A 24,854-nucleotide genomic window follows, 5' to 3' on the forward strand; every position below is an offset into this window, starting at 1 on the left:
CAGGAGACCAGGAAGTGACTTCAGCAATCCAAGTTAGACTTTGCCTGACTCAGAGAATGCCAGAAAGCAGATCCTTTATATAGGCCATGGGGTGTGGCTCCATGACTCAGCACTTATCCAGGCCTGGCCCTCCCTTCCTTTTGCTGACGTCGCCTCTCAACTCTCCGGAAGCGAGGATCTCTCCAGCCTCCAGCTGTTGGTAATCTTAGCTCATGACTGGCTTCACATTCTTCAGGCTCACATGCTGTATGGGAGGGGTTTAGTTGCTCCGTTTGCCTGGGCATGGAGCCAGGACTGGGGGCTGAAGGCACGTCAGGCTCTTCGTCTTGCTCGGCCTGTCCGGGCATGGTGCCAGGGCTGGGGCCTGGAGGCATGCCAGGACATTCTTCCAAACTATCAGCATCCAGCAGGAGATAAGAGGGGCCCGGCTGCGGCAGGGGGAGCGGGAGCGGGCGAGACACAACAGCTGGGACGACGGCGCTTGTGCCCACAGAGAGGGCTCTGCATGCCACCTCCGGCACGCGTGCCATAAGTTCGCCACCACTGATCTAGGGGGTCTCCCAAAAAAGAATCCACCTATTTTCCTCTCATTTAGGATGAATTTCACATTGAATTGACTATGTCTGTGGAGAGTCTCAGTCATCCAGGTCATGGTTGTCTCAAAGGTGCTTTTTCAAAAGGCAACCGGGCTACATTTTTTCCATGAGGGAGACGTTTCCCTTCTCATCCAAGAAGCTTCTTCGGTTCTGACTCAGAACCGAAAAAGCTTCAGTCAGAACTGAAGAAGCTTCTTGGATGAAAAGGGAAACGTCTTCGTCATGGAAAAAAATATAGTCCAGTTGCCTTTTGAAAAAAAAGCACCTTTGAGATAGAATCAAACATTTTATTTTGGCCCAGTGTGATTAGACACACAAGGAATTTGTCTCCGGTGTAGAAGCTCTCAGTGTACATGCAAAGCAATAGAATAAGGATAATAATAATACCGATAAGAGGGGGAGAATTAAAAAAAAATTATAAGAAGGATAAACAATAATAATATTACAGCCATAGAATAGAATAGAATAGAATAGAATAGAATAGAATAGAATAGAATAGAATAGAATAGAATAGAATAGAATTTTATTGGCCAAGTGTGATTGGACACACAAGGAATTTGTCTTGGTGCATAAGCTCTCAGTGTACATAAAAAAAAAAGATATGTTCATCAAGGTACAACTCGTTACAAGTTACATAGTACATGGTAAATACTACATGGTAAATACACGTAGACATTAGACAGCGCTGTGTGGTTTAGATCTTCAGCAGATTGATGGCCCAAGTGTGTGTGTGGGGGGAAATCTGTCCTTATGTCTAGTTGTTTTTGGTCTGCAATGCCCTATAACGCCATCCTGAAGGGAGGAGTTGAAACAATTTATGTTCAGGATGTGAGGAAGTCTGCAGATATTTTCTCAGCCCTCAATCTGTAGAGATTCTCAGTCATCCAGGTCACGGTTGTCCCAAAGGTGCTTTTCTCAGGAGGCAAATGGGGTTTCTTTGGTTTTTCTTTTGAAGACGTTTCGCTTCTCCTCCAAGAAGCTTCTTCAGCTCTGACAGGATAGTGGGGAATGTAAAGGATTTATCTTCCTTGCAGACAGCTGGTCATTTGCATCCTTTTAGAAGGTGGGTTGAAGCACTTGGAGGTTTTATCTGTGTCCTCAGGGTCACCTGAGTGGTGCAAACGGTTCCTACAGTCTGCAATTTTTTCTCTGGAAATCCATTCCTACTCCCACACCATCAATCCTTCCATTCTCCACTATCCTGTTAGAGCTGAAGAAGCTTCTTGGATGAGAAGCGAAACGTCTTCAAAAGAAAAGAAAAAACCAAGAAAGTCCAGCTGCCTCTGTTGTGACCCAGGCCCCAGTAGGTAGTAGGAAACTCAGTATGTGAAAAAACAAACAACCTTTATTCGAACAGCTGAGAATTGCTTCATTCCCAGCATCGTTCAACTCAAAGTAAAACAAATGCCTCCCAACACAAATTCCTCAGTTATCTCACAAACCTTGGTCCAATTAGGCAAACTGCCAAAGGCCTTTCATGGCAAACATTCAGAAGTCACAAAAATAAATGCAAGACGAAGCAGAAGACAAAGCTACCGTTGTTTTCTGGCGAAGCCCAAAAACCGTTACTGGTCTGTTTTAAGCCTTATGGGATGGGGCCAATCATCTCTTGGCCTTATTCCTGAGTTGTCCTCTTTGCTTGAGCTGCTCTTGCCTTCTGGCAGCTCTTCTCATGCGTGTATTAGGAACAGGCTCCTCCTGTTCCTCTGCCTCACTACTATCAGTCTCTGGAGGCTCTGGAGTCTGCACCTCACTCCCCAATGGCCCTGGCCTCACCTCAGCCTCATCGCTGTCTGACTCTGTTGCCAGCTCCGCAGGCTGCTGGCGGACCACCACAGCCTCCTGACAAAAAGCACCTTTGGGTTTCACAGCCCTGCTTCCGACTCGCAGAATAGACAGGTCTTTTGTGGAAGGCAGGCTGGTTGCAGTTGTTCTTTCTGATGATGTAATTATCTGTCGGAGTCTGTAACTGTCTGGTTTGGTTTCCCGACTCTTCTTCTACAGGTTGCCATTCATCCTGCAGGGCGTGTGTTGGCCCAGAACATTCACACTGTATGCAATGCATGAACCCAGAGGAGAAGCTTCAACCACACCTGAGCCTTGAGGAGAGGCCCGTCGGCACCTGCTTGCCTCGGTGCAGAACCCAGTTCTACAGTAACGAAGACGGGATTTGCAAAGGTGAGCGAAGATCGGTTCTCTCCCAAGCTGATAGACTTATATACCGCTTCACAGTGCTTTTACAGCCCACTCTAAGCAGTTTGCAGAGTCAGCCTATGGCCCCCAACATCTCCTCATTTTACCCATCTGGGAAGGATGCAGAGGTGGTATTCAGCCGGTTCTGACCGGTTCTAGCGAACTGGTGGCGGAAAGTTTGAGTAGTTCTGAGAACCGGCAAATACCACCTCTGACTGGCCCTGCCCCCGATCTATTCGCTGCCTCCAGAGTCCCATCTGATCAAGTCCCAGCTGATTGGCTGGGTCTTCTTTTGTTGCCCTGCACGGGAGAACGGAGTTGGAAAGCAGGTTGGTAAAGTGGAGTGGGAATGGAGATTTTACAGTATCCTTCCCTGGAGTAGGGTGGAAATGGAGATTTTACAGTATCCTTCCCCTGGAGTGGGGTGGAAATGGGGATTTTACAGTATCCTTCCCCTGGAGTGGGGTTGGAATGGAGATTGTGCAATATACTTCCCCTGGAGTGGGGTGGGAATGGAGATTTTGCAATATCCTTCCTCCAGGAAGGGGTGGGAATGGAGATTTTGCAGTATCCTTCCCCTGGAATGGGGTGGGAATGGAAATTTTGCAGTATCCTTCCCCTGCCCCACCCACCAAGTCACGCCCACAGAACCAGTAGCGAATCATTTTGGATTTCACCCCTCCACAAAACACATACGTCTCCCTGAGCTCCAAATCTGAAGGAGCCTGAGTACAGAGCACCTTGAAAGATAGAATTCTGCAAGATCTGGATAACTTCCACATCCGCAAAACTCCAAATCCCTGAGCAGACCAATAAACTGCCTTCGAGTGATGGGCTAATAAAAAAAGTGGTTTTGTCATGTGATTTAGATTGCCCTGACATTTATTGGAAGAAAATCCCGTTCAAAGGTAGTTCTCAACTCTTTTTTGTTGTGCTCAAGTGTTTTCCTTTCGGTTAACGATACTACATCCACCTTCTCTTTTAAAAGCACCAGTTCAGCATTTGTACCCAGAATATGTACCACGAAGCAACAAAATTTGCTTATGATATGGATCGGGGGAGAAATTGGAACGAGAGGGGAGGCTGCTGAGACTAGCAGATCGCGGGTCGTATAGACGGCAGGAGAATCCGAAGACCAAATAATTCAAACCTCTGCTTGAAGCAGGAAATTCAGAAATAAAGTAAAACTCCCCTAGAGAGCTTTAGCTTTTCAGCCTCTGATTGTCTATAGCCTCTTTGGCAGCCTGAGACAGCCCCCTGTCCCAAAAACCAGACAGTTGAAATTGGTTTGAAAATGGGCAAATTACAACAGTGAACTCCTCCGTGCCTTCTGTCAAGTTTATTTATTTATTAAGTGCCTTCAAGTCAGCTTTGTCTCCTAACAACTGCCTGGATAAATCCCAGCAGTTTCCTTATCAAGGTTTTCAGAAGTGGTTTGCCATGGCCTGTTTCCTAGGGTTGAGACAGAGGGACCTGCCCAAGATCGCCCAGCTGGCTTTGTACCTACAGCAAGACTAGAACTCAAGACTTTCCCAGGTTCACCATTACGCCAAACTGGTTCTCTTTCTGTCGTTAAAATTCCCTGTTTACAGCCCTGTAATCCCTTAATTCAGGGTAGAATTGGGGCGTTTGGATGGAGTTGAGCATTTACTGGCCGGATGCCCTTCCTGACACCATGTGGAGTTCACAGCAGATATATTTTTTCTTTGTACCCTGAGAGAGAAACATCTGCCACTACTAATGGTGTAGGGTTTCCTGCCTGGGCAGGGGGTTGGACTAGAAGACCTCCAAGGTCCCTTCCAACTCTGTTATTATGTTATGTTACCTAGGATTGAACTTTTAACCTTTCGAGTGAGAGGCAAGTGTCTTCACCACTAGGCCATCATGCCACTCCCTCTCTTTCTGCCAGTAGTAAGCAAGTGACTTCTGATAGGGTTAACACAGGAGTTATGATTAAGTCCCCATCTCAAAATGGTGGAAAAGGGAGGTGAACTAATCTTGCACATCAGCATCTGCAATAAGCCATGTGGAGGATGGATGGATGGATGGATGGATGGATAGAGAGGTGATAGATAGATAGATAGATAGATAGATAGATAGATAGATAGATAGATAGAATGGATGGAGAGAGAGGTGATAGATGATAGATAGATAGATAGATAGATAGATAGATAGATAGATAGATAGATAGATAGATAGATAGTAGATAGGATAGACAGATGATTGGATAGCTAGTTGGATGGATGAATGAATGGAGAGAGAGATGATGGATAGAGAATGCATGGATTAATAGATGGATAGATATAGATAATAGACAGATGATGGATGGATGGATAGATAGATAGATAAATGGATGGAGACAGAGAGATGATGGATGGATGGATGGATGGATGGATGGATGGATGGATGGATAGATAGATAGATAGATAGATAGATAGATAGATAGATAGATAGATAAATAGAATGGATAGAATGATTGGATAGCTAGGTGGATGGATGAATGGAGAGAGAGATGGATAGAGAATGGATTCTTGAGAGATGGATAGATGATAGATATAGATAATAGACAGATGATGGATAGATAGATGATGGATGGATGGAGAGAGAGATGATGGATGGGTGGGTGGGTGGGTGGATGGATAGATAGATAGAATAGACAGATGATTGGATAGCTAGATGGAGAGAGAGATGATTGATAGATAAATAGATGGATGGATAGATGGATGGATGGATGGAGAGAGAGAGGATGGATATAGAATAGATGGATGGATGGATGGATGTGGGCCAACCCCTAGCTACAATTAGACTGTCCATCTTTATTCAGAGTAATGTGTTCTAATGTGGATTTTATGTTTGCTCAATAATGACAGATGGTGATTCTTCCAAGCTGCGTTCTTTATTGTTTCACGCCTATAGATAAAATATTGTAAGACTGAAGACTTTGCTACCCGCATCTATCACATACGATTGGAACTATTAGGGAACTATAAGAGATATCACGTGGTATCTCTCCCACATAATGTCTAGAGTGAGTTGCCTCTTACTCCTCTGGAGTTGCATCCTTTTACATTCCATCATCACTCATTCTTTTTTAGTTCAAAGTTGGTCTCCTGTGGCTCAAGCCCTCGGGCATTTGGTGGTGGTGGTAGGAATCTGTAGCTTAAAAAAAAAAAGAAAATAAAATGATTGGTGCTTCAGGAAAAGCTGTTACCAGACTGTACGGAATATGTGGCCAAATCCCCTGCAGCAATTCTCATGATTAAAAAATAGTCCAAGAAAATACAATTTTAAAAAAGTAACTTTGGTAGCACAGAGGCTCTAATTAACTTTAGACTCTTGAGTCTAAACGGTATGATGGAGCTTCCCTTTTGGATTTTTGCTCTCTTTGGAGTGACAGTTGTTTAGATCAGTGGTCTTTAAGTGGGTCGGCCTTCGCTGTTCCTGCCTTCTCTTCACTCTCTGTGCTCGGGGATCAGGAGGGGTGGTCCTTGCTCATTGCCTGAGCTCTGTTGCTCCTCATGTCCACTGCTTCACCTCTCTCGTTCATCCTGCCCCCATTCCTCCCTGCTAACAAGCCATCCCAATCCTGAAGGGCCCTGGGCCCTGATCCTCCCCACATTCCTCCTAAACCAACAAAGCTGCCCTCTTGATTTCCATCAGCTCCAGTTCTGGCTTGTCTTCCTCCGCAGATTCAGGCTCCGAAGGGGGCATGACACATGGATTGAAGGGGCGTGGTTTCATGTGCTGCCTTCATGTCGCGTGTTGTGGTCCACCAGCATCCTGCGGAGCTGGCAGTGGAGTCGGACAGTCAGGGGAAGGCCCGGACAAGGGTTCTGCGTTGGAGGCAAAGACGGGGCTAGGGCTATCTGGTAGCGATGCACAGACTCCGGAGCCTCCAGAGGCAGACAGCAGAGAGGCAGAGGAACAGGAGGAGCCTGTTTCTAGTGCACGCATGCGAAGAGCTGCCAGAAGGCAAGAGCAGCTTAAGCAAAAAGGACAACTTGGGAGTAAGGCCAGGAGATGATTGGCCCCTATCATAAGGCTTAAAAGCAGCAACTGCTCTTGGGCTCTTATATTTGTTTCTAGTCATCCTCTCTTGTTTCTGAATGTCCTGGGGCTTTACCAAAAAAAAGCCTTTGGCAGGGTGCCAAAGAAGACAAAGGTTTGTGATAAGGCCGAAGGACTTTTTTTTGAAGGATTTGTTTTGGAATTATTTTGGAGTAAGCTGAGAATGAAGTAATTCTCAGCTGTTTTAATAAAATATATTTGTTTAGGACTGATTGTGTCTGGTAATAACTACTTGGGCCTAGGTCACAACGCTGCAGATGGGGCTTCATTTGTTTGCACAGCCCAGTTTCTAGCATGCCGTGGTCCAGTGTTGGTTCATGGACCGGGGGTTGAGGACCCCTACTTTAGACGATTGTGTATATTACTTTCTTCTGCAAATATGTGGCCCTGGGACTTTTACCCTGGTGTTTCTCAACCATAGCTACTTCAAGAGATGGGGACTTCAACTTCCAGAATTCCATACATGGCTGGGGAATTCTGGGAGTTGAAGTCCACACTTCTTAAAGTGGCCAAGGTTGAGAAATACTGTTCTACCCACAAGTCCCGCCATTTTTGAAAAAGTCTATTGTCGTGTCCCACCCACCCCACTCCGACGAACGAGTCAAGGAAGTCCGTGGCAAACTTGGCAACGAAGCCTCTGCAGCTTGCCAAGTCCCTTCGAGGTTTATCAGGGCAGGCAGGAGTCCAAGTTGTGACTTCAGCGATAGGGTCTGGTATCAGCAAACTAGATAAGACTTTGCTTGACTCAAGGTTGGAATGCCAAAAGCAGGTCCTTTATATAGGCTGTGGGGTGTGGCTCCATGACTCAGCATTTATCCTGCCCCACCCTTCCTTCTGCTGGCGTCGCCTCTCAGATCTCTGGAAGCGAGGGTCCTCCCACACTGAATTGTCTTCAGCTGGATCTGCTGTCAGTAATTCCAGCACCTGACTGGCTTCCTGCTCACACGCTGTATGAATGAAGTTTATCGGGCTTGTCCGTTCACTCCTGGAATCCTCTCCGGGCATGGGGCCTGGGCCGGGGGCTGGAGGCATGACAGGCCATTCATCTTCATTATCAGACTCGGAGTTTGATAAAAGGCCCGGTTGGAGACGGGAGGGGCCCAGCTGAGGAGAGGAGGGAGGACGAGTCACAACATCTATAGTTTTATTGATCGACTCGCTTTTCTCTTTTTCCCGCTGCAGCGTGCCACTCTTCCTGCCTTTCTTGCACCGGAGGGTCTCCCGAGAACTGCACCATTTGTGCCTCTCCTCAAGTCTTTCATGAAGGACGCTGCAGCTCTGAGTGTCCAGAAGGATGGTATCATCAAGAAGGCCGTTGCTATGGTGAGTGTCCAAAGCGGAACCCCTGGGCAGTCGAATCAAAGAGTACAAGCGATCCTCTGACTTACAACAGCTCACTTAGCGACCATTCAAAGTGACAAAGTGACCATTCAAGGTTCCCCCGCCTCGCAGGAATGGCCCTCCAAGCTATCGAGGGCTTACCTTAACGAAGGGTCTTGGGACCCAGAGAGGTGGCATGCGGCTAAGAAGAATTTGTGGGGTTTTTTAAATAGTTTTTTAAATAAGGGTTTTTTAAGGGGAGGGATTTGACGGGTGGGGGAGGACCCGTCGGGAGGGATCCAGCCCTGTGCTAGTTCGCGACATTACGCCATCTTGTCTGAAGGCAGGGGAGGACGCCCAGGTTTAGAGGGCTGTTCGATCTGTACGGTAAGTGGGAGAGGCAGATATGGCGGGGAGGGCCGTGTCGAGTTATGGGGGCACGTGCTCAAGTTTGAGAGCGATCACGTGCTCCGGCCCCTCAGTCCCTACCTGCCTCGGGTGGCCATGATCCTCAGAGCTTGGACCTTGGCTGATGTTATGTAATGCCCGGTCCGTGGTTAATAAGGCTCCCTGATTTGTGACCTTATTCAGGGAGGTCCGCGGACCTCATGGGCATTACGGAGACCTGGTTGGGCCCTGAGGGGGGGGTCCCCCTTGTTGAGATGTGCCCTCCAGGCTTCCGAGCATTTCATCAGCCGAGAGTCCAAGGTAGGGGTGGGGGGGTGGCGGTTGTTATTAAGGAAGATCTAGAGCCGAGGGAGACCACTGTTCCTCAGATTGCTGGCTGCGAATCCCTCTGTGTGCGCTGGGGCTATAGGAATCAGTTGGGCTTGGTGATCGCGTACCTGGCTCCTTGCTGCGTGACCACAGCCCTGCCCGAGCTGTTGGAGGTACTGGCTGCTGTGGCGGTTGAGACCCCCAAACTTATAGTTATGGGGGATTTCAACTTGCCATCGGCTGGCCTGTCATCAACGGCAGCTCGGGAGTTCCAGGCTTCCATGACGGCCTTGGACCTGATTCGAGTAAATGATGGCCCTACGCACACAGGGGGAGGCATGCTGGATCTGATTTATATCTCTGGACAGTGGTTAAATGATCTGGTATTAGATGATTTAGTAACAGAACCAATGTCATGGTCGGATCATTTTCCTTCGCCTAGACTTCGAACCGCTATTCACCACCGCAGGGAGACGGAACCTATACGGTGGTTCCGCCCCAGGCGCCTGATGGACCCTGAGAGGTTCCAGACGGAGCTTGGGCCATTCCTGAGGATCTGGCCCACGGCACGACTGAGGAACTGGTCGTGGCCTGGGAGCAGGCCGCGCCGGGGCCCTGGACCGTGTCGCGCTTTGCGGCCTCTGACCCGGCGAGATCTCGTCCGCCCCTTGGTTCTCCGAGGGGCTGAGGGAGATGAAACGCCGGAGAAGACGCCTAGAGAGCACCTGGAGGTCCAGTCGCCCGGTTGATCGGACACTAGTTAGGACCTATACTAGGACCTACCTAGTGGCAATGAGGGAAGCGAGGCGCCCACGCCCACCCTCATTGCGCCGGCAGATAACCGCCCGGCCGCCCTGTTTGGGTGACCCGCTCTCTCCTACATCAGGAGGTGCGGATGACCTTGCAGGGACGAGCCGAGGAGTTTAGTGGTTATCTATACGATAAAATCGCTCAGCTGAGGGACGGTCTGGACCGAATTTGGGATGATCCAAGCGAGGGAGAGGAGGCACGACTTGTTGAGCACATTTGGGATGAGTTTGACCCTGTGGCTCCCGAGGACGTGGACAGGTTGTTGGGGAGGCTTCACGGCACGACATGTTTACTGGACCCGTGCCCTTCCTGGCTGGTACTGGCCACTCAGGCGGGGACACGAGGGTGGCTCCAGAGGATTATCAACGCTTTGTTGGATGGGGTTTTCCTGCCGCCTTGAAAGAGGCGGTGGTGAGACCCTCCTTAAGAAGCCCTCTTGGACCCAGCTATTTTGGCTAATTATCGTCAGTCTCCAACCTTCGCTTTGTTGCGAAGGTTGTAGAGAGTGCCGTGGCGCGACAGCCGCCCCAACACCTGGATGAAGATGTCTATCTAGACCTGCTCCAGTCCGCTTCCGACCCGGATACAGCACGGAGACAGCTTTGGTCGCATTGGTGGATGATCTCTGGAGGCCAGGGACAAGGGATATTCCTCTGCCCTGGTCCTATTAGACCTCTCAGCGGCGCTCGATACCATCGATCATGGTATCCTGCTGCGCGGTTGGAGGGATTGGGAGTGGAGGCACCGATATCGGTGGTTCTCCTCCTATCTCTCCGACCGGTCGCAGACGGTGTTGACAGGGGGCAGAGGTCGACCGCGAGGGGCCTCACTTGTGGGGTCCCTCAGGGGTCGATTCTCTCGCCTGCTGTTCAACATCTACATGAAGCCGCTGGGTGAGATCATCAGTGGTTTCGGGTGAGATACCAGCAGTACGCTGATGACACTCAGCTGTACTTTTCCACCCCGGACCACCCCAATGAAGTTGTTGAAGTGCTGTCCCGTGTTTGGAGGCTGTACGGGTCTGGATGGGGAGAAACAGGCTCAAGCTTAATCCTCCAAGACGGAGTGGCTGTGGATGCCGGCACCCGATTCAGTCAGCTGCAGCCGCGGCTGGCTGTTGGTGGCGAGTTACTGGCCCCAAAGGATAGGGTGCGCAACTTGGGTGTCCTTCTGGATGATCGGCTGTCGCTTGAAGATCATTTGACGGCCGCTCCAGGAGGGCCTTCCACCAGGTTCGCCTGGTCCGCAGTTGCGCCTTCCTTGATCGGGATGCCTTATGCACGGTCACTCATGCGCCTGCTACCTCTCGCTGGATTACTGTAATGCTCTCTACATGGGGCTCCCCTGAAGTGCGCCGGAGGCTTCAGTTAGTCCAGAATGCAGCTGCGCTGGTGATAGAGGAGCTACACGTAGCTCCCATGTAACACCGCCTCCTGCGCAGACTGCACTGGCTGCCTGTGGCCTCCGGGTGCACTTTAAGGTGTTGGTTATGACCTTTAAAGCGCCCATGGCTTAGGACCTGGGTACTTACGGGACCGCCTGCTGTTACCATATGCCTCCCACCGACCCGTACGCTCCCACAGAGAGGGACTTCTCAGGGTGCCGTCCGCCAAACAATGTCGGCTGGCGGCCCCAGGAAGGGCCTTCTGTGGGGCTCCACACTCTGGAACGAGCTTCCCGGTTTACGCCAAATTCCTGACCTTCGACATTTCGTCGCGAACTCAAGACTCACCTTTTATCCAAGGGCTGGCTTAAATTGGGATTTTAAATTTTAAATTTATTAATTTTAAATGGGGTTTTAGTAGAGTAAATTTTAATCATTGGGCTAATTTAAATAAGTTTTTTAAATTGGATTTTAAATTTGTATATTGTATTGCTGGTTTTTATTATGCCTGTACACCGCCCTGAGTCCTTCGGGAGAAGGGCGGTATAAAAATTAAATAAAATAATAAATAATAAATAAATAATAAAATAACAACGGCGCTGAAAAAAGTGACCATTTTTCACAGTTATGAAACATTCAGATGCTTGGCAACTGTCTCATATTTATGATATCTGCAAAGTTCCGGGGGGTCATAGAATCCCCTTTTGCCACCTTCTGACAAGCAAAAGTCAATGGGGAAGCCAGATTCACTTAACAACCGGATTACTCATTGAACAATTGCAGTGATGCACTTAACAAATGTGGCAAGAAAAGTCGTAAAACGGGGCACTTAACACATTTCTCACTTAGCAACATAAATTTTGAGCTCCATTTTGGTCGTAAGTTGAAGACTACCTGTATAACAAGAGAACTTTCTCCAGTGTAGCCACAGATGGTCCTCGACTTAGAACCAATAAAAGTGTTCATAGTCATGCCGGACTCTTGGCTAGGTGGTAACCAGGGGTGAAATGTAAAATTTGTTACTACCGGTTCTGTGGGCGTGGCTTGGTGGTAATGTGACTGGATGGGTGTGGCCAACTTTTTTTTTAACTTTAAAAAGCATTTTTTCTACAACCTCTTTGCCCGAAGAGGTTGTAAAAAATGCTTTTAAAAGCCTCTGATGATCAGGCAACTCAACTGGGGTCGCCAGAGGAGCCTTTTAAAAGCTTTTAAAGTGTTCTGACGATCCCAGATGAGTCGTCTGATTGCCAGAACCTTTGAAAAGCTTTTTTTTTGCAACCTCTTCGGCCAAAGAAGTTGTAGAAAAATCTTTTTTAAAGGTTCTGACGATCTCAGCTGAGCTGCGCGATCATCAGAGGCTTTTTTTTTACTTTTAAAAGTATTTTTTCGGCTGAAGAAAAAATGCTTTTAAAAGTAAAAAAAAACCCTCTGATGATCACGCGGCTCAGCTGGGCATGGGGGAGGCAGGGATTTTTGCTACTGGTTCTCCGAACCACCTACCGCCATCGCTACTGGATCGGGTGATCCGGCCCAAATCGGGAGCATTTCACCCCGGTGGTAACTATGTTCATCTATCAAAATGACACAAAAAGAGGACTCCAGAACTCTTCTTTTATGAAAGAGATAGGAAATTATCTTACCCCTTTCGTGCTTCTCCTGCTTTAATCATTTGAGCTCAGCTGTGCTTTTGAAGCTGTTTTTCAGCCCCAACGCAAGCGAAGTGATCTTCCGTGCTTCGCCTGCTTTTCTATTTGCTGCTCCCTCCGACGATCAGCTGTGCTTTAGAAGCTCAAAATCAGCGAGCGAACTAATGTGCTGAAGCTGACCAGGCTAAGGACTAGCCAGATGGGTACCTGGTAGGCAGAAATTTTTCCTCCCCAAAAACTAAGGTGCGTCTTATACTCCGGTCAGTGGTCGGTTTCAGCAGGTTCTGACCAGTTCTGGAGAATTGGTAGCGGAAATTTTGAGTAGTAAAAATTCTGACTGGGCCCGCCCCCATCTATTCTCTGCCTCCCAAGTCCCAGCTGATTGGGAGGAAATGGGGATTTTTCAGTAACCTTCCCCTGGAGTGGGGAGGGAATGGAGATTTTACAGTATCCTTCCTCTGCCACGCCCACCAAGCCATGTCACGCCCACCAAGCCACATCCACAGAACCGGTAGTAAAAGATTTTGAAACCCACCACTGACTCCAGTGCATCTTATACTCCGAAAAATACAGTACAACTTAATTTTGAACCAGAGACTTCATAGCTGAAAGAACTGGTGCAGTTTGGGTCTTCCTTACTTCTCCCCTCTCTCCCCTTGGTAGAACTCTTACCTGTTCTTTTGTGACAGTTTGATAGCGAAGGTATTAACCACCTATGGCTTTGGGTTGTTGTTGTTTTTTTCTTTTCTTTTTCTGACTCATCTTTTACTGCCCGGCTTCTTAAAAATGATTTGTGTTGCTGACAAAGAAATATGCACAGGCTCCGGAAAACGGGTAAATAACAGATGGCAGAAGAGAGTTAGCAACAAAGATCCGCATTAGAATAATGGGACTTTGAGGAAAGAATCTCCTTGCTAGCAATGAGCATGTTCTCCCTTTGTTTTTAAATGGCCTCTCAGGCATTTCTGTCCATGAGTGATAACGCCCATAGAAAGGTCTCCGTATGGAAATGTGTTCCTGCTTCATGCTTACCAAAGATGACTACGATTTACATATAGGTGGTAGATGTCACTATTTTCCAGAATAATTTTTTTTTAAATTTGCATTTATATCCCGCCCTTCTCCGAAGACTCAGGGCGGCTTACACTATGTCAAGCAATAGTCTTCATCCATTTGTATATTATATACAAAGTCAGCTTATTGCCCCCAACAATCTGGGTCCTCATTTTACCTCCCTTATAAAGGATGGAAGGCTGAGTCAACCTTGGGCCTGGTGGGGCTTGAGCCTGCAGTAATTGCAGGCAGCTGCTGTTAATAACAGACTGTCTTACCAGTCTGAGCCACAGAGGCTCTTCTTCTAGTCCAACCCCTTCCTCCTCAAGCAGGTAGAATAGAACAGAACAGAACAGAACAGAATAACAGAGTTGGAAGGCACCTTGGAGGTATTCTAGTCCAACCTCCCCCCCTCCTCAAGCAGGTAGAATAGAATAGAATAGAATAGAATAGAACAGAACAGAACAGAACAGAACAAAACAGAACAGAACAGAACAGAACAGAACAGAACAGAACAGAACAGAACAGAACAGAACAGAACAACAGGGTTGGAAGGCACCTTGGAAGTATTCTAGTCCAACCTCCCTGCCTCAAACAGGTGAATAGACTAGACTAGACCAGACCAGACCAGACCAGACCAGACCAGACCAGACCAGACCAGACCAGACCAGAATAGAATAGAATAGAATAGAATAGAATAGAATAGAATAGAATAACAGAGTTGGAAGGGACCTTGGAGGTCTTCTAGTCCATCCCCCTGCTTACACAGGAAACCCTACACCATTTCAGACAAACGGTTATCCAACATTTTCTTAAAAATTTCCAGTGTTGGAGCATTCACAACTTCTGCAGGCAAGTTGTTCCACTGATTAATTGTTCTGACCATCAGGAAATTTCTCCTTAGTTCTAAGTTGCTTCTCTCCTTGATTAGTTTCCAACCTTCTGTTGCTTCTCGTCCTGCCCTCGGGTGCTTTAGTAACCTTATCCCATTTCAGACAAATGGTCGTTCAGCCTCTTCTTAAAAACCTCCAGTGTTGGAGCCCCCACAACTTCTGAAGGCAAGCCGTTCCACCGATTAAATGTTGGCGTTGCTTGTCAGAAGGTGGCAAAAGGTCATACATGACCCTGGGACACTGCAACCGTCATAAATACGGGTCAGTTGCCAAGCGTCTGAATTTTGATCACATGATCATGGGGATGCTGCACTGGTCACCCGTGTAAAATGGTCATTGGTCACTTTTCTCAGTGCCGCTGTAACTCTGAATGGTCACTAAATGAACCACGGTAACAAAGGATGGTATTCAATTACCTTCGCTAATAGTTCTCAAATGTGAGCGTGCAGGGCCTTCTGGGCATGCGCAGAGTGTCAAAAACGGGACGTGATGACGTCTGGGTGGGTGGGCGGAGCCTCCCGCAGCCGCCGCTACCAGTTCGCCAGAACCGGATGGAACCAGCTGAATACCACCACTGCATGGTAAGCTGAGAACCACCTGTATGGGCAATGACCAAGATATGTAAAATACCGTTAACATTTTAATCCAAGAAGTACCAGCACTGTTCCTCGGCAGACAATATGATTTAAATTCATGACTATTATAGAGTTTATGTCTTTACTTTAAGCACCAAATGATCTGTTCTGAGGATGGAAGCAGTACTTGGAAATATGAAATATTTGTTGTGTATTTAAAGGTGGGCTACCCCCCAACCTTATGCAGAGGGTTCAGACTTAAAAGACAGTGTTTTGAATTCCAAACGGTTCAGATTTTGCAATGCTTTTCCCCACCGTCTTGTCAGCCTAAAGGGTCGTTTTATTGAGTATCTTCAACCGCTAAAAAGGTCTGTAACTTAAATGTGGAATTATAGAGAGAGAAGACACAATGTGGACTGGCACTTATTATCCATATTAAAAGGCTTACAGCTTGGAATAAGAATAGAACCCTCCTAACGATGATTCAGAAGTCTAAGATATTTTTAAAAATACTCTAACATATTGTCTATTTATTTATAAATAATGTAGATCACTCATTCTCACCTCTCTCATCGGAGGCACTTGAAATCAAGACCGCCTCTGAATATAGCTGATGTGGCCTGATTTATAGTCTCCACGGAAACGGTGTTGATAAATTTTTGGCTGTAGCTCACTTAGCTGTATTTCCTTGCCTGTCTCGCCCAGATCCTATAAAACTACAAATTCGCTTAGCCATTTGATCTTGAGATCTATTTTCTCTGAAGTAACTCCTGTTCAAGCCTCCGTCTGCTTTCTTCTGTGCCCTGGGACTTTATTACTTGACAATAATACTCCAGGTCTTTGTGACGGAGGATTTGAAGTGGACTCTAAACTAGTTTTGCTTAGCCAAACGAAGACATCGCAGGGCCTGATTTTGTGATTAGGATCTACAATTAGGCTGTATTGGATTTCTCTTTTGATTTTGTCTTTTATCAAGAATCGGCCAAAATTCTGCAAGATAGTCTTACGATGCAGCCAGCAATTCTATCTCGTAGTATAGTCCAGGGGTCTCCAACCTTGGCAACTTTAAGACTTGTGGACTTCAACTCCCAGAGTTCCTCAGCCAGCTTTGCTGGCTCAAGAACTCGGGGAATTGAAGTCCACAAGTCTTAAAGTTGCCAAGGTTGGAGAGACCGCTGGTATAGTCCATGCTTTTGGATCGACAAAGCTATCCCTTTGGAACAGAAATACATGTTGTCCTCGGCTTATAACCGTTCATTTAGTGTCCGTTTGAAGTGACAACGGCACGAATGTTTTTCACACTGTTGCAGCATCCGCATGGTGACATGATCAAAATTTAGACCCTTGGCAACTGACTCATATTTATGACGGTTGCAGTGTCCTGGGGTCATGTGATCACTTTTTGCAACCTTCTGACAAACAAAATCAATGGAGAAGCCAGATTCACTTAACAACCGTGTTACTAACTTAACCCCTGCAGCGATTCACTTAACAGCTGAGGCAAGAAAGGCCGTAAAATTGGGGTGGGGTGGGGGGTGAACTCACTGAACAAATGTCTCTCTTAGCAACAGAAATTTAAGCACCTGAATATTTTATTAAAAAATCCAGGGATGGAAATTTAACTCTGTGAAACAAGTGGTAAAAGGGAAATTGGATTTAAATCTCACTGGGATTTGGCTACCGAGCTGGGCCCTAATTATAGGTAGTCCTTGAGTTATGACTACAATTGCTTCCAAAATTTGTGTTGTTAAGTGAGACAGTTGTTAAGTGAGTTTCCTCCCATTTTATGACCTTTCTTGCCGCAGTCGTTCAGTCAGTCACTGCAGTGGGTAAGTGCAGAAAATTTTGGGGCCAATTATAGTTGTAAGTCCAGGACTACCTGTATATCCTAGTTAAGATCATAACATGCTAGGAGGATATACAGTATACCCTATGCAGATATTCCCAGGGTTTTTTCTTATTAAAGCCCATTGGACTTATTTTTAAATTAAATATCTAACACAGATTTATATGGTGTAGAGTGCCCAGCTTTTAGTCCACCAGAATATGAATAATTATAAGGTAAAGGTAAAAATTTCCCTCGCACATATGTGCTAGTCGTTGCCGACTCTAGGGGGCGGCACTGTCCGAAGACGTCTCTGTGGTCATGTGGCTGGTATGACTCAACGCCAAAGGCGCACGGAACGCTGTTCCCTTCCCACCAAAGGTGGTCCCTATTTTTTCTACTTGCATTTTTACGTGCTTTCGAAACTGCTAGGTTGGCAGAAGCTGGGACAAGTAACGGGAGCTCACCCCGTTACACGGCAGTACTAAGGATTCGAACTGCTGATTCGAACCACAAGCTCAATGTCCTAGCCCCAGAGCCATAGCGTCCACAAATGCCATTTGTGTAGAAAAAGAGGTAGATCACTTTCACCGTCAACAGAATAATTGGTGATTCCGAGAACTGAATCAAAGGAACCAACATGTAGACACATGTCCGATGGCACTGAAACAGCCCGCTTAAATTTTACTCCATAACAGAAGAGATCCCACAATTAGTCAGGGGAGCCATAGGTTTATACTGTACCTGTTTTTATCCTCTTTAAAAGTAAAAAGCAAAGAGAGCTGGGAAAGAGCAGGGGTGAGGGCGAGAACCAGGCGTGAAATTCAGCAGGTTCTGACAGGTTCTGGTGAACCAGTAGAGGAAATTTTGAATAGCTCGGAGAATCGGCAAATGCCACCTCTGGCTAGCCCCAGAGTGGGGTGGGAATAGAGATTTTGCAATATCCTTCCCCCAGGAGTGAGGAGGGAATGGAGATTTTGCAGTATCCTTCCCCTGCCACGCCCACTAAGCCACGCCCACAGAACCGCTGAGGGAAATCTTTGAGAACTCCGAACTTTGCTTTACGGGAACTTTTTGAAAACTTCAAAGGTATGACTAATGTAGACTTTAATCTTTCCCCCCATTTCATTTTGAGCTGAGTTTGTACTAAAGGAGGAATGCCTGGCCTGTAGCTGAAGAGATAAGCGAGCTCTGGGGTTTGGGATTGGGTTTTTTTTCTTTCTTTTCATTTTGTTAATGGAAAATGCTTGCTGGAGCCCCTTGTTTTTCTTGGGGGCGGGAAGGGGGGAGTTGAGGGAAAAAAAATCTATTTTTGCCAAGTCGACAGGCGAAACAAATCTTTTCCGTGCCTGTATATTGGTGTTACTGTTTTTTTTCTCCCCCTTTCATTTAGAGTTGGACGTAGACTCTAAAATATAAAAATTAAAAGAAGGTTTATGGAGGAAGGAAATGTGGCAATGAAACGGGAGAGAAAGGTTTTAGTGGAGCTGGTTTTTTTAACTAGCCGCATAGGAGTTAATTTAGACAACCACCTCTCTCTTGTGGGTGGAGAAGAACTGAGCCCATATGTTTTCAGCAGATGGTTATATTTCAATTTGCAGCAGGAGGAACAGGGTGGAATTATTAACAGCTATTTTTTTTTTTCGTAGGGTGGCTCTCATATACAGGCAGTTCTCGACTTTGAAACCATTCATTTAGGGACCGTTGGACGTTTCAATGGCACCGATTACCGTGTTTCACACTGATGACCATTGCCTTGTGGTCATGTGACCAACATCCAGACCAGTAGTGGGTTTCAAATCCCGTCACGATCAGTTCGCTCGTGGGAGTGTGTGCGCTTATGCGCATGCGCAGAAGCAATCCGGGTGTTTGGGCAGAGCCTCCCGCAGCTGATGCTACTAGTTTGCCCGAACTGGTAGCAACCCACCACTGATCCAGATGCTTAGCAACTGGTTCATATTTATGACGGTTATTCTGTCCTGGGGTTATGTGGTCCCCTTTTACAGCCTTCTGACAAGCAGGGAAGATGGATTCGCTTCACAAGCATTTTACTGATTTAACAACTGCAATGGTTCACTTCATTGCGGCACGAAGGATGTAAAATAGGGCAAAGCTCCCTTAACAAGTGTCTCGCTTAACAACACAAATTTTGGGTGCAATTGTGGCCGTAAGTCAAGGACTGCCTGTAATTAGGGCCCAGGTCTGAAGTTTACTAGGTCTAGCCCAGGGGTGTCAAACTCAAGGCCCCAGGGCCGGATCTGGCCTGTGAGGCACTTAGATCTGGCCCTTCAGCAAGGGCCGGCCCGCAGTGCCAGCGAAAACAGAGCTCGGGAGGGCCGAGCCCCGTTTTCGCTGGCAGAGGGTTGCAGGAGGCCCTCACGGCTGAAAACGGAGCTCGGGAGCCCGTTTTCTCTGGCAAAGCGCTCTGGCCGCCATAGGCGCCCCCGACATGAGTGACGACAAGCTGGCCACGCCCCTTTGGCCACGCCACGCCTCCCCCCCGCGAAGTCAAACACAACCCTGATGCGGCCCTCAATGAAATTGAATTTGATACCCCTGCTCTAGCCAAATCCCAGTGAGATTTAAATCAATCTAATTTCCTTTTTACCCCTCGTTAAATTTCCATGCCTGGATTTTTAATAAAATATTCAGATATTATTCAAATGCGTCAGGAAAATAATTCCTGGCAGCAATTCCTTGCCTGATCGTGGGATCAGGCAACAGTAAAGGAAGGATTCCAACCAGTGCGTGAGAATGGAGGTCTTTTGGCTCCGTTTAGCCCAGACGATCTAATTCATTTTCAAAAATGAATCTGATTTCTTCTCCCCTCCTGGGAGGGCCTGCTTTGTTCCTGCTGTTATTTGTCCTGCTGCAGACCCCCTGGGAACCCAAAACAATAACAAACCCCAAGTACAATCTGTATTGAAAATTGCTTTTCCAGCCGTGCGCAGTCCATCTTTTTACAGACAAAGCCTCTGTTGTCTTCAAGCATGTCGTGTAATTAGCGTTGATAGATTGTGCTTGTATCCCGAGCTCGGGTGGTAGAAAATTCCCAGCAATGATCCAACTAAGGTGTAAAACATCTTCAAGGATAGTTATTTATTTATTTTTTAAAGATAGATTTGTGAGAACCGAACTTGTCTACGGAGATTCTCAGCCATCCAGGTCATGGTTGGGCCTCTGGTGGCTCAACAGACTAATGCAGTCTGTTATTAACAGCAGCTGCTTGCAATTACTGCAGGTTCAAGTCCCACCAGGGGGACTCGATTTGTATATAATATACAAATGGATGAAGACTATTGCTTGACATAGTGTAAGCCGCCCTGAGTCTTCGGAAAAGGGCGGGATATAAATGCAAATTTTTTTTAAAAAAATGGTTGTCCCAAAGGTGCTTTTTTTTCAAGAGGCAACTGGACTTTCTGGTTGTTGTTTTTTTCTTTGAAGATGTTTCGCTTCTCGCCCGAGAAGCTTCTTCGGCTCTGACTGGATCAGTAGTGGGATTCAATTTTTTTTACTACCGGTTCTGTGGGCGTGGCTTGGTGGGTGTGGTGTGGTGTGGCTTGGTGGGCGTGGCAGGGGAAGGATACTGTAAAATCTCCATTCCCTCCCCACTCCAGGAAAAGGTTACTGCAAAATCCCCATTTTCTCCTGGTCAGCTGGGACTCGGGAGGCAGAGCATAGATGGGGGCGGAGCCAGTCAGAGGTGGTATTTCTCCAATTACTCAAAATTTCCACTACCGGTTCTCCAGAACTGGTCAGAACCTACTGAAACTCACCTCTGGACTGGATGATGGGGAATGGATGGATTTATACTACTTGCAGACAACTGACCATTTCCATTCTTTATATAAATCCTTCCCTTTCCCACCATTCAGTCTGTCGTGTCCCACTCCTCCGCTGACGGCCGGGTCAGGGAAATCCGAATCAGGCTTGCCTCTGCAGCTCTGCTCAAAGTCCTAGCAAAGTCCTCAGAGCAGGCAGGAGACCAGTAAGTGACTTCAGCAAGATATGTTTAGACTTTGCCTGACTCAGAGACTGCCAGAAAGCAAATCCTTTATATAGGCCATGGGGTGTGGCTCCATGACTCAGCACTCATTAAGGCCTGCCCCCTTCCTTCTGTTGCCTCCGCCTATCCAATCTTCTGATGCGAGGGTCACTCCAATCAGCAGCTGTTGGAAGTAAACTTTCCTCAGGCTCACATGCTGTGGAGGAGGGGGAGGGGTCTAGCTGCTCCGTTTGCCTGGGCATGGAGCCAGGGCTGGGGCCGGGGGATGCTCCCTCCTCTGCAGCCTGCTTGGGCATGGAGCCAGGGCTGGGACCGGGAGGTGCCCCCTCCTCTGCAGCTTGTCTGGGCATGGAGCCAGGACTGGGGCCGGGAGGCATACATTCCTCCGTGTTCGGGAGCAGATAAGCAGACCCCGGCTGCGGTGAGAGTGGACAAGACACAACACAGTCAGAGCTGAAGAAGCTTCTTGTAGGAGAAGCGAAACGTCTTCAAAGAAAAAAAAAGAACAAAGTCCAGTGGCCTCTTGAGAAAGCATCTTTGGGACAACCAAACATTCATATAGCCATGTTCTCAGCAATGATCCAACTAAGGCCAAGGACAACTCGTTTTGTTGCCGTGGGACAATTCAACCAATACAAAAGTTGGATTAATTTTGACGGAACTATGGCTGATAATAAAAGTACCTGAATGAAACAATTAATACGGTGCTGAATTGTCCCACAGCCAGTTGTCTTGTGGTGTGCCAGTCATGGCGAGTTGCTCATGGCAAATTGGCCATGGTGACTTGGCGAGTTTTCCTAGACCCAGCTAAGGCCGGTGTCTCCAAAACTTGACAACTTTGTGGACTTCAACTCCCAGAATTCCCTGGCCAGCACGATTTACCTGAGGAATTGAAGTCCACAGGTCTAAAAAGTTGCCACGTTTGGAGATCCTTGAGCTAAAGGAAACATCTCCACAGTTAGTGATTTTTTAAAAAAAATAAAAATAAATCCGTGACAAATACCCAAGTGTGCATTTTTAGCCATGTTCTGGTGTCTACAAAGCCAGAATTTTGCTTTTGATCAAAGCGATTGGCTTCCGTAGCAGACTGCCAAGACCCGGTGGCCTAGCGGTGGAGCTCTTGCCTCACAATCAGGAGGTTGTGAGTTCGATCCTAGGTAGAGGCAGATGTCTGGTCTCCTGCTTGGGCAGGAGGGTTGGATTCGACGACCTGCAAGATCCCATCCAACTCTTGTTAATCTGCTGTTCTTTCTTCCTCTTACTTTCCCGCTCTCTCTCTCTCTCTCCCAGCCTGCCATCCTTCTTGCAAGACGTGCAGCGGGGCTGAGGATGATGAATGCACAGCTTGTCACCCCCACGTCTCTTTCCTCAACGGAAGATGCAGAACTCCCTGCAAGAGCGAGCAATATCTCAATCTGGTAGGATACTGTGCGGGTAAGTGCACGAGAAAGATTGAACCGCTCGCAGCACAATTTATCGTTCGGCTCGGCCACATTTGTAACCCTGCCTTCTCCACACATAGCCCCCCCCCACCACACCTCCCGAGGAGTTCACGAATAATACAATTCTGCCTTCATTCTGAATGGAATTCGTGGGAAGTTTCCGCTTTGTTTATGGCTGCGTTTGAGGCAAAATGTAGATTTGTGGTAAGGCTGTCGGCTGCCACCGTATGCTTGCTTGTGCTTTGCGACGTTGTGGTGACAGACTACTGTGGATCCCGGGGGTGGGTGGGGCAGAGGAGGGCAAGAGCAGGGCTGGGGGGAAGCGAAAGTAAGTACTGTGTCTCTCCGAGACACTGCTTCAAGGTCACCCACCATACCAGCTACATACCGTCCTGTGACTGGATTGACCATTACAAAAACAACCATGGTGGCTCAATGGTTAGAATGCTATTGTGTCTTGTCCGCTCTCACAGCAGCCGGGGCCTTCTTATCTGCTCCCGAACACGGAGGAATGTATGCCTCCCGGCCCCAGTCCTGGCTCCATGCCCAAGCAGGCTGCAGAGGAGGGAGCATCCCCCGGCCCCAGCCCTGGCTCCATGCCCAGGCAAACGGAGCAGCTAGACCCCTCCCCCTCCTCCACAGCATGTGAGCCTGAGGAAAGTTTACTTCCAACAGCTGCTGATTGGAGTGACCCTCGCATCAGAAGATTGGATAGGCGGAGGCAATAGAAGGAAGGGAGGGGCAGGCCTTAATGAGTGCTGAGTCATGGAGCCACACCCCATGGCCTATATAAAGGATCTGCTTTCTGGCAGTCTCTGAGTCAGGCAAAGTCGAACTTATCTTGCTGAAGTCACTTACTGGTCTCCTGCCTGCTCTGAGGACTTTGCTAGGACTTTGGGCAGAGCTGCAGAGGCAAGCCTGATTCGGATTTCCCTGACCCGGCCGTCAGCGGAGGAGTGGGACACGACAAATGCAGTCCTGCAAGATAGCAATAGCAATAGCATTTAGACTTACATACCGTTTTCACAGCGCTTTACAGCCTTCTTTAAGCAGTTTTACAGAGTCAGGGTATTGCCCCACAACAACCTGGGTCCTCCTTTTACCCACCTCGGAAGGACGGAAGGCTGAGTCAACCTTGAGCCTGGCGAGACTCGATCTGCCAAATTGCAGGCAGCTGTCAGCCAGCAGAAGTAGCCTGCAGTACTGCACTCTAACCACTGCACCACCGCTGATTTCCGGCAGTTCGGCAGTTCGATTCTCACCGGCTCAAGGTTGACTCAGCCTTCCATCCTTCTGAGGTCAGTAAAATGAGGAACCATAAGTGCTATTGCTATTGCCATTCTGCCTGTACCCGACTGGTCGCGCAGGGTGGGCGATGGGAGGTAGGTAAGGGAAAGAAAAGTTTAACTTAGGGTTTTTGGCATGTGACTCTCAGTTCTGGCTATCTATTACTGCAATACACTTGACTTATTTATTTATTTGTTTGTTTGTTTGTCAAACATGTACAAGATGGCAGGTATAGGTATAAACATAAACATAAACAAAGGATGTAAGTACCAGTCTGAGCTCTGTGGCTCAGACTGGTAAGACAGTCTGTTATTAACAGCAGCTGCCTGCAATTACTGCAGGTTCTAGTCCCACCAGGCCCAAGGTTGACTCAGCCTTTCATCCTTTATAAGGTAGGTAAAATGAGGACCCAGATTGTTGGGGGCAATAAGTTGACTTTGTATATAAATATACAAATAGGATGAAGACTATTGCTAACATAGTGTAAGCCGCCCTGAGTCTTCGGAGAAGGGCGGGATATAAATGTAAATTTTTTTAAAAAATGGGGACAGTAGGACAGGGACGGTAGGTACACTGGTGCCCTTATGCACGCCTCCTTTATGGACCTCTTAGGAATGGGGTGAGGTCCACGGTAGACAGTTTGAAGTTGAAGCTGTGGGGGTTAGAGGATGTAACAATGGAGTCGGGTAGGGCATTCCACTCTGTTGCAGAAGTCGTATTTTCTGCAATCGAGTTTGGAATGGTTTACCTTCAGTTTGTATCGATTGCTTGCCCGTGTACGATTGTGGTTGACTTCTAATCAACCTATACCCTTCTCAGCAAATGGAGTCAAGGATCATTTCTAGTTAAGAGTTTTAAGTGGTGGCAGATCTGACACAGGCTTTCTTGATCTGAGTCCAGCAGTTTGGACACAGAGCTGCAAATGGGTGTTTGTTTTCAAAACATAACCTTGGAACTGGCTGTTGCCTGGCGCACCCTCATGGCATTTCCCAGCATCTTGGTAGGAACTGAAGTGATTGTAGCTCAAACGTTTTTGAAG

The 24,854-nt window shown here is 47.5% G+C and overlaps 1 protein-coding gene across 1 annotated transcript in view; it reads left to right on the top strand.

Moving 5' to 3' along the window:
* FRAS1 (Fraser extracellular matrix complex subunit 1) overlaps window positions 1–24,854 on the top strand; it is a 548,508-nt gene that overhangs the window by 253,741 nt on the left and 269,913 nt on the right. The window contains exons 17-19 of the mRNA XM_058193082.1: window positions 2,601–2,774; window positions 8,040–8,180; window positions 22,377–22,520. Coding sequence (XP_058049065.1) covers window positions 2,601–2,774; window positions 8,040–8,180; window positions 22,377–22,520 — 459 coding nt within the window. The remainder of the gene's footprint in view (window positions 1–2,600; window positions 2,775–8,039; window positions 8,181–22,376; window positions 22,521–24,854) is intronic.

Source organism: Ahaetulla prasina, chromosome 8 (genome assembly GCF_028640845.1).
Source record: "Ahaetulla prasina isolate Xishuangbanna chromosome 8, ASM2864084v1, whole genome shotgun sequence".
Taxonomy (NCBI): Eukaryota; Metazoa; Chordata; class Lepidosauria; order Squamata; family Colubridae; genus Ahaetulla; species Ahaetulla prasina.